The following is a 13,250-nucleotide window of genomic DNA, read 5'->3' as shown; positions in this document are numbered from 1 at the left end:
TCAGTTCCTCTGGGCAAAGTGAAGATCTAGTAAGAAATAGTTGGGATGTTTTTATTTTTGTTTGGTGAGGAAGATTGGCCCTGAGCTAACATCTGCTGCCGTTCTTCCTCTTTTTTTTTTTCGCTTGAGGAAGATTGTAGCTGAGCTAACATTTGTGCCAATATTCCTCTATTTTTGTATGTGGGACGCCTGCCACAGCATGGTTTGATGAGCAGTGCATAGGTCTGTGCCCAGGAATCAAACCTGTGAACCCCGGGCCGCCAAAGCGGAGTATGCAAACTTAACCACTACGCCACTGGGCTGGCTCCATGGGATGTTATTTATTAGTGTGAATTTCAAGATGGTATAACAACAACAAAAAAATGCTTTTAATGGAGACAGACCATTTGTAAAAATTTCTCCCCTAAATCTTGAGGTCTCAGTGTGCAAAAAGCTGGTTATGAGTCAATAAATTAGAACTATAGTTAAAATTATCTTTTATTTCCAATACATGTATAAGATTTAATCTCATTAGAATCTTCATGTAGCGGGCACCTCTGGTTAGACATTCCCTATAGTGCTTTGACTAGGTCAGGACTCTGCAGATAAAAGAGGAGAGAATAAAACTTTCAGATGAGAGCCACAAAGATGATTCAAGGAGAGACAAAGAAAAATACAGAGGCAGGAAAGTTAAAGGAGTGTATATTACCTAATTCTAAAGAAGAGAAGGCTTCGTAGGAGCCTAACAACATTCAGGCATATAAATGGCTGTTAAATAGAGGTTGGAGATTAGCTGTTCCCTGTCACCACTATTGCAAGAGAAACAGGATTAAATCATGTCACAGAGTTAAAGGGAAGAACTCTAGTTCAGAGAGATTGTCAAACATAGGGCAAGGTATCCACAGACAATTCAGAATCTCCTTCTCTAGGGATATGAAAAGCGAAACAAACTTTGTTCTATTTAGAGCTTGAATAAGAGTAGGAGAGTGTCTTTTTCATAGAAGATGAATGTTCCGGATGATTTCTGAAATTTTCTTCTAGCTTTGCTGCTAAGATAATAAAATACCTGGGAAATAGGGGAGAGAAACACAATAGAACCCTCTGACAGTTAATTTTGGAATTACTTGTAGTTCTTCCATCATTTCCATCTTTAATAACCTTACTTGGCATTTAAAATAAGATTTGATGTGATTTTTTTTCCTACTCTGCAGATTACTCGCCTGAAGATAGATAGGAATCCATTTGCCAAAGGCTTCCGAGACTCTGGACGTAACAGGTCAGTCTTAGTGAAGAGCATTCTGGTTGTGATAAATATATTTGATTTTTTTATTGTGAATTTTCCATTACAAAGTCAACAGTTAAACTTATTGACATGGTTTTGCAGTCATTTCTGATGAAGCTTTAGATTTGCTAATACTACTGGGCCTTGGGTGTCACTTATCATGGAGTGTAGTGTTGTGGCCCACAGGTTCCTAAGGTGAACTTTGATGTGTGATGCTGGGGTGAAAGGGGAAGCTCTCAGTGTTCAGAGTGTGAGCTGCCACTGAAGGGGCCTTGGGGAGCCTGCCCTTACAGGCCCAGGGGCTTCAATATCCCATCAATATCCTCGCCGCATCTGCTCTTGGTTTGGAATTAGTGATGTCACAACTACCTGTTGATTCTGTCTTCAGAATACGACAATGTCTCTTGTTCCCTCAGATTTCTAACTAGAATATGGAACTACTGCCCATTGCCAGCTAAAGAGCTGATGTTCTTTAGTTTCCAAATTTGTCTTGGCTCGGCTGACAGCTATGCACTTGTTTATTTTTTCTGTGTCGTGTTTTACGGTGTTTGTACTAAGTGGGAGAGCAACAATAATGAATTCCACTCTATTACTTTTATCAAAAAGCAGATCACCTTCGTCTGTGTGCCAAGAGATTTTTAATTTATTGATATAATTCTCTTCCAATACAGTTTGGTGCAACATTTTCTAAAATAACTGTTGATAGTGATAGAGAGCAATAATAGACAAACGTTCTCCAAATGCCTTTTCAGGGTAAGACTTCAACTTAAATGTTTTAAAAGTGTTTTGTTCTTAAAAAGGAAGAATTTAAGTGATTTTTATTACTTTACTCCAGAAATTATCCTAATACTCCTTGAAAACTTGATGTTGATAGGCTGTGTTTACATGCAATCAAATCCCCAATTATCTTATTTTAGGGACAATTGCATTTAAAATTTTAGAGAAAGCAATCAGTAGTAGTCCAGATTTTTAGTTCTTTCGGGTGATTAATTGGGGTAGGTAGGTGTAGATAGAGACCTTTTCTCAGAATATAGTCAAGTGCTTGCAAGACCTTGATTTCATCTTTCTGTGCATTTTTTCAGCACCCTGCAATGTCAGGACTAACGTGCAACTGAAATGCGTCGACAGTCAAGCAGCCTTTCCCTTAGTGCAGATAGATCAATAAGACTGGCCAGTAACAGGACTTCCCTTTGAAACGCTTCACTCTGTAGAGAGATGGGCAGGTGTTCCTAACACATGCTGTCTGCTGTGTTGAAATTATTCTATATCTTTTTAGATGTATGTTTCAATGTGGAGAAAAACTTTGTTGGCTTTTGTTGTGTTATATTAGCTCCTGGTTAACTCTGCTTTTAAGAGGAGTTTCTGAAAATCAAATAATTTAGTCACTGAGATGGTCACTGGTGAGGTGACCTAAGGGATCTTTGGGATGACTCCTTTTCTACAATGACAAAAGGACTATTCTACTTGACAAATACTTTGATGGAAACTTCCTGTGGTTTTGGTTGTAGCAGAATAGTATTTATCCATTTAAAAGTCTTTCATTACTTTCAGTTCATTTTTTTTTAAGCAGAGAATAACTATATTAAAAACTCACTGAAATTCCAGGAGAACAGGACTGAATCTTGGAGAGTACACACCCAGGAACTCTGTCCACAATCTCCTATAGTGCTGCTTACAGCAGACACCCCACTGCTGTTGACACGGGGGATCACACTGCTTGTACCCTGTCAGGTCATTTTTGAAGCAACAAATTAAAAAATATTTTTTAAAGTATATTTTGGGTAGGTAATAATAATGAATAAACTTTCTACAAGTAGAATTGTGATGATAAGATGCATATGACAAGTTTTCAGGAAGAATCCTAGACTTGTCAGTGTAATGAAAAGATATTTGGTTTTCGAAATTTGGTCAGTTAAAAACATGAGTAGCATTGGTGAAAATAAACGAAGTCTTTTGTTTGGTATGGTGAGGTCAAAATGCTAGGTTTGATATGAATTTTTTCATTCCTTTTGGCTGTTTTGGAAGTACATAAGCATGGCATCCGCGGTGCTTGCTACTATTTCTTCCCTGACTCTAAAACTCTTAATGATTTTAATGGACATACAGAAAACAATGAATTATATATTAACACTTTTAAAATTTTGTTAAAATTTAAAATTTTTATTTTGCTCCAAGTGTTTAAATATCTTAGTACAGGGAAAACATGTTGAGCCTATACATAGCTTTCTTGTTAGTGAAATGAATAATTTCATCTTTTTTTCATTAAAATTACTTCTGCTTATCATAGACAGGCTCTTCAGTGCTCACTTTGGAATGCTAAATATATGTAAATCAATATGTCCCATTTAAAAAAAATTGATTTTAATATTTTCCATTGATAAATGCATAAGACACTTATATGGAGAAGAGAGAATTTGATCAGCTTCAAAGATTTCTCACTTACGTATTATTTTCCTTAAAAAAAAAAAAAAGAGCCTAAGTTATGTGTAAGACTTGGAAGGTGCCTTGGTGTTGAGGGCTTGGGGAAGGGGTGATATTTTTTCATATATTAGTAGAGAAGAAGGCCCATGAGAAGTTCAATATATTTCTTAATTACCCCTGGTTCTGTTGTGCTGTTATTTATTTTTAAAATAGATTCTATTTTTATTTTTCCTTATGCATGAAATAAACAAATTGAGCAGGACAAGAAATAAACATGGACTTGTGATTTTTTAAACTTTATAAAACAATTTGCTTTAATTAAAAATTATCCCTTCCTGGCTATTTATGGTTCTACAGCCTATTTTATAGGAATCAGTAGCTTCAGCCCTTAAAAGCTCTCCTGAAAGACATTTGCTACGTGAAAGGCAATTTATGTGCTGAGAATAGTTTCATTCTTCAGTTAGGCCTTAGGTTTGACCCTATAAAATTTTTTACTCAGGAAGGTACAAAAATTTCTTCTCTTTAAATACTTCAGGAAAAACATAACCATTTTACTAAATAAACTTGGCCATTTGATAGCATAAATTAGGGTGGTGATAAAATGTGGAAATTGTTCAAAGGCATCTTGTATAAATTATCACCTTGGCTACACTCCTGCAGGAGGTGCCTTTTATCTTTTCTTTAACTAGATGGGAAAAGTCTCCATTACTGGAGAAAATGAAGGCTTTTTTTAAAAAAAGTCCAGATTCAGCCAATAAATATTTTATAACTATTTCCTGCAAAATATCTGAAATCCTTTCTGGAACTTGCAGTGTGAAACAGCAGCCTCAAGAAAAATATCAGTAACTCCAAATCAGATCACTTGTAGATATGTCACCTTAGAGCATCTCTTTAAAGTTTAGGGTTATATGTTTGTGATGATCAATAACTTCTCCCTAAGAATTTGGTCTATGGATTTGTATTTGAAGCATAATAAAGTTTGTATGGCTAAAGCAAATAATGCAGTAATGCTCATGTCTATAGTTAATAAATTTCTAAGTTAAGTGGATGCTCATTAATTACCTCTTAGTAAATTCCCCTTGAGACCACTCCATGACCACTTTGGTATCCTTAATATTTAAAACTATGATTTCTAAAACTCATCTGTGATAATAAAAAAGTAGTTTTATATAAAACTGTGTTCTAACATTCTTTTGCATTTAAAAAAAGCTTGTTTCTAGAAAGTCATAAAAATTTAGTATTAGTACAAGAGCTAAATATACAATAATCAGCTAAACAGCACCCGGCATTCTTTAGTCAAGTATTACATGCAACCTGCAGGCTATGTGGGGTTTGGAGACTGACTAGGCAACCAAACTGCCCCCAAATCAATATTCGATGTATATAAAATATTACTGAGTGGAGTGATCTTGGATTTGGCTGGTAGTCAGCCACAGATGTGATGTCTGGTTTGGGAAAAGTCACTTAGGGCAAACAACTTTAGAGCTAGGAGAGGATACAGAGCTTTTGTATTCTGATCCTCACTTTGTGGGAAACTGAAGTCCAGGGAGGTTAAAATATTGGCTTAAGGTCACACAGTGGGTTTTAATGAGTTGCAGTCACAGCCCAGTTCTCCTGACCCCCAATCCAGTGTCCTTGCCAAGAGGCAGTCCTCTCTCTGTGGCATACTGATTACATCCAAATCCAGATTTTGCCCTTCACACTCAGAGCAGCCCAGGTAGGGCACGTGCAGGTCCACTCTGCACCCTGCTCTCCCCTTTGGCAGCCCAGTACGAGCACCTGTGTGGGGCTGGTAATGGCTCTGTGAAGGGCTCCCAGAGAAGCACCCCCCTGAACCTGTGACTTCAGAGATGAGTCAGGTCCACGTGTGGAGTCACGTGAGGATGGTTCATGCATGCAAGCCTGTGCATGCACACACACCACCCATCCACACATAGCTGTCTCTTTCTGTCACTAAGATGGGTAGTCATGCTCCTCGTGCAGTCATGTCACAAATCAACAAATTAATGGAGACTCTGAACACTCTAAGGAAGCAAATTTCGTGTGTAAAAACTTGGAACAGAAGGGCAAGTGAGATGGTTTTATCTGCACAGATCACTGACCACAGAGCTTTCACCATGCTGTGTAGGTGGTGTGACTCTGTGTGGGAGGGTGTTTGCTCTAGTCTTAGTTCACAGTCCACAACTTGGGGATGCAGGAAATCCAGAGGAGGTAACATGTTGAGTCTAGGCTATTAAAGACAGACCATATTGTTAATATCTGCATTAAATACAGATTGTCTGTATCAAATAAAACTGTATCTAACAATCACAAGCTGAGTTAGGCTCGTCTGAGTATTGTTTGACCCCCAGGAAGCAGGCATGTCCTACAGTGGAGCTATCTGCTTCATGAAAAGCACAATGTTCTCTAGATTAACAAATTTCTTAGGGCTGTGGTGGTTGAGGGAAGAGTGGTGAGGTCTTGACAATGGGTTAGCTGAGTGAAGGGCCTCCTTTCCAGAACCTAGAGCATTAGTTATCTGATGTAAAGAGGGAAGACTCTGAATCACTTGTGGTAGGAGATTTATGTATGTATTTAGAGTAGCTGTCCTTGTTTTAAAATATACATATATCATGTAAATAGTCCATAACCAACATATCCTGTCCCTTTAAGTATCCATTCATGAAGTGTATGTAGGGGCCTTAGAATAATGTTTGATGCTAATACTAGCTGCATATACCAGGCTGCCCTGTGAGATCACCTTCCTGCGACCCTCCGACATGCTGGTCTGTGACGCCAGTGCTGCCCCCGCTGGACCTCCCGTTGCTGGAGGGAAAGCCCACCCTGGCTGCCCTGGGCATGGAGGAGATCGTACCTGGAGACAGAAGTCAGTTTTCTTTGGATGAGTGCTCTTTTAACCTGGCTGCTGAGGCACCGAAAGATGGCAGAAGTGCCTCTCAGAAAAGAAGTGGCTTTACATGGGCATGCTTTTGTGGCAGAGCCTTCCTCATCAGAGGGAGAAGTTCCTCATCAGAGGGAGAAGTAATGTAACAGGGAGAGAGGGTGGGTTCCAGATCACAGCAGAGCCATGGACTCACAACAGCTAGGATGGAAGCTCTTCACCTCAGCTCCTTAGCCCAAGGGGACAGCTTTTTATCCTCTGAGGTTGGCTTAGTTTTCTGAGAACGTTAACAGCACATCTTGGGTGGTTTCCATTCTCTTGTGCTCCTGGTGACAGAATGGTAACCCATCTCTGAAGCACTTCTTTCTGCCTGTGCCAAGCTCCTAACCTGCAAATGGGGAGGTACTGTCAACACCAGTGGTGTTTTCTGAGCTACTTATTACTGGAAAAAGCTCTAACTGCTCCTAACTAGGCTCTTTTGTCCATCCCCATCCTGACCCTTCCATGTAGAATGGGTTTGGAAGCCCTTGTGGAGTCATATGCATTCTGGAGACCTTCACTACGGACTCTCACCTTCGAAGACATCCCTGGAATTCCCAAGCAAGGTAAATCACAGAGTGTCCCGGGTCAATCACAGAAGCTCAGGCACTGAAAAATGTTCAAGTGATTATTTACAACTACAATGGTGACCTTGTCACCAACATCCTCCTGTTACAGGATCCATCTCTTTTCTGTGTCGTATGGAGATGCACCAGGAAAAATGGCTGTTGTGGTCACAGGTTAAGTCTTGGATGTTTTAGGCTATTTATATATTTCATGACCTTTACCTCACCCTTAAATCTCTTATTAGAATTAGAGGGGGACTAGTGGGCTCTGGTGCCAGGTACACCACACAAAAAGTCACCAATGACCGCCCCAGCTCACTCTTTCTTGCCAGCTTTTTTCTTCTCTTCCTCCAGAATTGCCTCTAGGCAGGTTCTTTTGTTGGGTTTACGATGAGAAGGTCAGGCCCACTCGGGCAGACGTCCCTGGGTTCACCTCTGAGTATTTCCCACAAGCCAGGGCTGGTGTTTCCTCAGAGGGAGCTGCCGGAAAGCGATGACACTTCCGTCTCTGCTCGGCAGGTAGGACTCGAAGCCCACTCCTGCACTCAGGCTCTTTACACCTGATCCTGCCCAGCACCCCCATGAGAATTGCGCATGCTGGGTTTTAGATAATCATCATTGGTTGGATTGGGCTTTTAGATTATTGTCAGAAGCTATATAAAACACTGTCTCTAGAGCAATGAAGGTTTTACAACCTGTCCAGCCCTTTGGAATTCTCCTCTCCCCCTATGTCCTGTCAGGTTTACAAACATCAATCTGCCAGTAAATCCAGAGGGGGGAGTCGGCCACCACCACCATTATTGATTGGAGGAAGGTTAATGGCCCTAAGTTTTGCAGGGCTGTTTATTTACTGAACTTCTGCTCTTGTGTTACCATGTGATTCACCAACCTGTTTTCTGGTTGGAGATGAAATTTTTGAAGTTCTAGACTATTGCCTATTGCAACAGCCAAGGCTTGCGTGCTATAGTCATTGACCACTGACGCACACAAGCTTGCAGTGGGCAGCTGCAGGGATGTGTGAGGCAGGATGCGCCTTTGACCAGTTTCAGCTCTTTCCTTTGAGTTCTTTCTTTTTTCTTGCAAGAAAATATATTGATCCAGAGCAAGCTCTGCTAAAAAAAAAAGGTCCAAGGTGGGTAGAAGAGAGGCAACCGTTACACTTTTGGAACAAGATGCAGAATAAGATGAAATTTTTATTTTGTAAAGTTGCCGGGAAAGTCAGTATTTGTAATGGTTATTACAGTAAATGAGAAAACTTGGAAGAGCTAATTGAGGGAGAAAATTCTACGTGGTAGTGTCCTAACACCTCTGCAATAAAAAATATACATACATCATTCCCTGGGGAGATAACTTGCCTGGATAATATTGAGAGGATCTGTGTTTAAAATAGTTCAGTCTGAATTTGATTAAATAATTCCTTGAGAGCCGAGACCAAATCCATTTCATCTTTTTAGCCTCCCTTGTAAACAAGCCGTGCCTAGCTCATGTTTACAAAATCGAAAGGAAAAGGTGGCTGTGCAATCGTAGTTCTTTACACTTCACCTTCTTTTGTAGGAAATACGAGTTCCTCCACCTTACTCCAAGGGTCTGGGACTGCCGTTCCTGCCACTCACCCTCATCTTCTGTCCGGCTCCCCTTGCTCCTCTCCCGCCTTCCATCTGGGGCCCAACACGAGCCAGCTGTGCAGTCTGGCCCCGGCTGACTACTCCGCCTGCGCCCGCTCCGGCCTCGCGCTCAACAGATACAGCACGTCCTTGGCCGAGACCTACAACAGGCTCACCAACCAGACCAGCGAGACCTTCGCCCCGCCCAGGACTCCCTCCTACGTGGGCGTGAGCAGCAGCGCCTCCGTGAACATGTCCGTGGGCGGCGCCGATGGGGACACCTTCAGCTGCCCGCAGACCAGCTTGTCCATGCAGATTTCGGGGATGTCCCCCCAGCTGCAGTACATCATGCCTTCACCCTCCAGCAACGCCTTCGCTACTAACCAGACCCATCAGGGTTCCTATAACACTTTCAGGTTACACAGCCCCTGTGCCTTGTATGGATATAACTTCTCCACATCCCCCAAACTGGCTGCCAGTCCTGAGAAAATTGTTTCTTCCCAAGGAAGTTTCTTGGGGTCCTCACCGAGTGGGACCATGACCGATCGGCAGATGTTGCCCCCTGTGGAAGGAGTACACCTGCTTAGCAGTGGGGGTCAGCAGAGTTTCTTTGACTCTAGGACCCTAGGAAGCTTAACTCTGTCATCGTCTCAAGTGTCTGCGCATATGGTCTGATGAAGCCTTTAAGTTAAACTACTCTCGAATCCGGCTAATGTATTTTCTTTCACCTTTTCTTTTTCTTTTTTTTGAAAGCAATATGAAAAGAAACTCTCAGTAGCTTGTAAAATGTATATATAATAGAAAATGAAGGCTCACTGACTTTTTTGACTTTCTCATGGTCAGATTGTAATTATCTATGGTATATATGCATACTGTATATAGCATGTGGAGTTGTGCAGCCAAGACCACATCCTCCCTCTACTTTTTCCCCTAGTTCATCCAGTTGCACAGAGTATTGGCATAAATGTAGTATTTTTAACCAGAGTTCTCAGACTCTTTTAAAAACCAAATGGTAAACATAAAACTTGGCAATGATACTAGCCAGACTAAGACTTATAATTTATCAGAAAAATTCTCTACACAGTTTCATTCTTGAGTGTTGATAACCAGCAGTAACCAGCACACAAGAGTCTAGTGATTTCTGTTTTTCTTGGGCACAGCGTGGGAACCTAAATTGCAAAAGCCAGTTGAAGTCTTAGTATTAATTCTGAGGTCTTCGTAATCGTGAAGGATTAGCTTTTGTGTTCCTGCTTGTTCTTATTCATCACAGATATTAGATGACCTTGGGTCTGTACAAATCCATAACCCATAATAATTATTTTCTTAAGGAAGATGGAGGAGAGGCTTGTGATTTTTTTTCACTTTCCATTGGGCCTATAGAGATATTTCATCATCTGCAGAGAATGAATTTCCAGTATTTTGGATTTTTTGCTTATTTTATGAGTTTATCAAGTAGACCATTAAAGAATGTTCTATAAACATTTTTAAATTCCAATTTTCACCAGGGAAGGAATATATGATATGAGTGGAATGACAAAAAGAAAATAAATCCACCTCAAATTCTTGGATGCCAATGAGAAATGTCTATCTTTTTAAATCAAGAAGAATAATATTGTCAGCTATTCTTTAGGTTTTTATAGTGTGTTTCTGGATTTTTTTTCCATCGTGCTTTGAGATTCCTGACCCATGGTCTATCAGTAAGGAAAAAGGCATTTACGCTACTTATTTATGTCTCGTAACTCCTACAAATTGAAACCTCCCCTTCCTTAACCTTGGCCCTCTGTCTGAGTCTTTCCCAAAACAGATTGATGCTAGGCCTTTATGGTGTTAAATAATGCTGTAAGGAATTTCAGGGGGTTATCTCCAGCAATCTGTCTTTTGGGGGTCATAGTGCAAAGGCTGAAGCGCATTACTATAAAAGCCCTCTTGGAGGACTCAGGAGGAAGATACTAATTATGATAAAGGAGCTATAAAACTTTTAAGCTCAATAGCATTTTTAACCTTGAAACTGGCGAAAAGAAAGCAGCATTAATTTTTTTCAAATCCCTAAAATAATGTATACATGGTTTAAGTTTTCAAAACAAGTAACTTTGATAGCACATTATGAAATGAATAGGAAAGGCTAAGAATGCACGATGAGGAGCATTACCATATGTCTGTTGAGAAACTAATATAATGTGTCTGTCTGTTGACTCATTACATTTCCTATATTTGCCAAGCTAAAACTGTGATTTCCTTTCATAAACAGAATCGCTTTAACTCATCCCTAGTTTAGACAGGGACAGCGTGCAGCTCCTGCTTTGCCTCTTGACTTTGAAACGGTACGGCTGTTAGATATTTAGGACGATTACTATTTGAACAGTATTTGCACAGGATATGACTCTGTTTATGGGTATTGACAAATTTCCTCATGGACCCTGTGACAGTTCATTAAATTAGAATTGATTTTTAAATATAAGGTTAGCATGAAGGGACATGAAATATTTCCGATAGTCAGATCTCTATAAGATGTTTGTGTGTGGTATTAAGACTTGACCAAGATTTGGGAAAAGTCCTCATGAGTACTTCCCAGCCTCAGAGCTTGGTATAATTCAAGGAGAACAAGAGAGTTTTCCATCTTGAGAAAACATGAAAAGTAATGATCTATACCCATGTGTATTAATAAGGAGATCATTTTCCTTTTTGCTGTTGGTGATTTGAGTTGACACCACTATACGAGTAAAATTTTTTATTAATCTTTTATTTTTGGTAAAATTTAGCAATATTGTACAAATGCTATTTCCTTTAGGTTTTACTGGAAATATTAATCACCAGGTCACTTCAAAGACTAGTCTTTTATCATTATATTAAATGACATACATGCATTGATAACTATAATTATATATCTGTATTTTATTAAAAAAGTGCCTAAGAAATTATATATTAAAGTGTGTTACTCAGCCCTTTTATGACTTTGGAGGGTAATCATTTAAAATGTCTGTAAATGTTGTTCCAAGAATACGCACACACCCTAAACACAAATTCTGTAGCTTTCAATTACAGGGAGGGCGTGGAGAAACGGGCCTGGTGTTCATTTTTCATGTACTAAATATAATTTCTTGGTGCCTTGACCATGTCATTGAAGGTGAAGCCCTGACAAATGTTGAACACATGAAAATTCAAATGTGAGAAGAGGAGGGCAAAGAGGTATGTTTTGTTTCGGGTCCAGGGGAGAAGGGCAAGGATACAAGAATGACCTGCTTGTGCCACTGACCAGTGATGACAGATCACTTCTAGGCCCCTTGACTAGAAAACATTCCAAGGCACATTGTGATGAGGTGAGGTTGCAGCTATCACAAGCAGTCACATTTTGAAAATTAACACTTGCTTCCATACAAGCTCCCTCCCAGGGGTCAACAGCTTTTCACAAGCGGAGCACCCGGTTGCTGACCCTGGATTTTTGGAATGTAGGGGGCCAGGAGACTTTGGTGGCCCCCAGAGGAGGTTGGGGCACAGCGTTGCTGATGTAGTAAAGGATCACACTCACTCTTTATGTTAATTAGTGAAATTTTGAGCAAAAGGAATCTCACTTTTAAAATGTGAATACCTTTTAAGACATCATCCCCCATACTTAAGCCTATCAGCAACTTACACCATAGTATAAAATTGATAAGCAGCATCTTTGGAGATAGCTGGAGATTTGACTAGGAGAAAAAAGTAATTTTTGGAATAGGGCAATTCTCGGAAGATTTAGATGGGGAGGAGAAGGTGCAAGAAGAGGAATCTCTAACCAAAGCTGTTGCAGAGCCACTAAAAACAATCATTTCATGAGCTTCTTTCAGCAGTCGTGATAGAATTGGTGGATGCTACGCCAATGCTCTCTCTCATTGGACGTGTTTGTAAAGAATCTTTTATTTCAAAGTGTAGCACAATGCTGGGTTTCCTCTTGGAGAATTTATTGACTTATCTAAATGAAGGTTTTCTTAAGCCTTCCATTGGAAATTAGGTAATCTTATTAGTTATTACCATGTTGTGTTTTAATCTCATTGATCATTGTTCTTAAAAATAGGTCCTCAGGCTTTTCGTCACAGGGCGGGCCCTAATCACTGACCTGATGGGTAGGTAAAACTGAGTCTTTACCAGAAGACACAGTTCAGGGTTTCAGCAGCTGGAACTTGCAGGGGTAAAATCCTAGAATGGAGAGATCCTGACAGGTGGAGCCCTAAATTCTATGTATAAATTCCATCCAAATCTCTGGCCAACCTCTGAACTGTGCACGCACGGGGCAGTCTCCCAACAGCTCAGATAAAGCTAAAAGAACTGAGTATAAATTCAGCTGCTGATTACTTCAGGGGAGAGTGTGTATGGAATCTGAGTAAAGTCAACTTAACTGCCTCCTAAAACAAAAAAACAATACTCTTCAGAGGGATATAATGTCTTACAATGTCCAGGAGACAAATCAAAATGACTGGACATATTAGAAACAGGAAAATGTAACC

At 40.1% G+C, this 13,250-nt stretch overlaps 1 protein-coding gene across 1 annotated transcript in view; it reads left to right on the top strand.

Annotated features, from left to right (window-relative positions):
- The window catches only part of TBX18 (T-box transcription factor 18), a 29,432-nt gene extending 17,729 nt beyond the window's left edge, over positions 1–11,703 (top strand). The window contains exons 6-8 of the mRNA XM_004422083.3: positions 1,191–1,255; positions 7,074–7,168; positions 8,723–11,703. Coding sequence (XP_004422140.1) covers positions 1,191–1,255; positions 7,074–7,168; positions 8,723–9,447 — 885 coding nt within the window. The 3' untranslated portion in view covers positions 9,448–11,703. The remainder of the gene's footprint in view (positions 1–1,190; positions 1,256–7,073; positions 7,169–8,722) is intronic.
- Positions 11,704–13,250: the final 1,547 nt, after the last annotated feature.

The sequence above is a fragment of the Ceratotherium simum genome, chromosome 19 (assembly GCF_057802395.1).
Source record: "Ceratotherium simum simum isolate JZ-2026a chromosome 19, ASM5780239v1, whole genome shotgun sequence".
Taxonomy (NCBI): Eukaryota; Metazoa; Chordata; class Mammalia; order Perissodactyla; family Rhinocerotidae; genus Ceratotherium; species Ceratotherium simum.
Note: the sequence above shows the minus strand (reverse complement) of the source record. Positions and strands in the feature narration are given on the sequence as shown.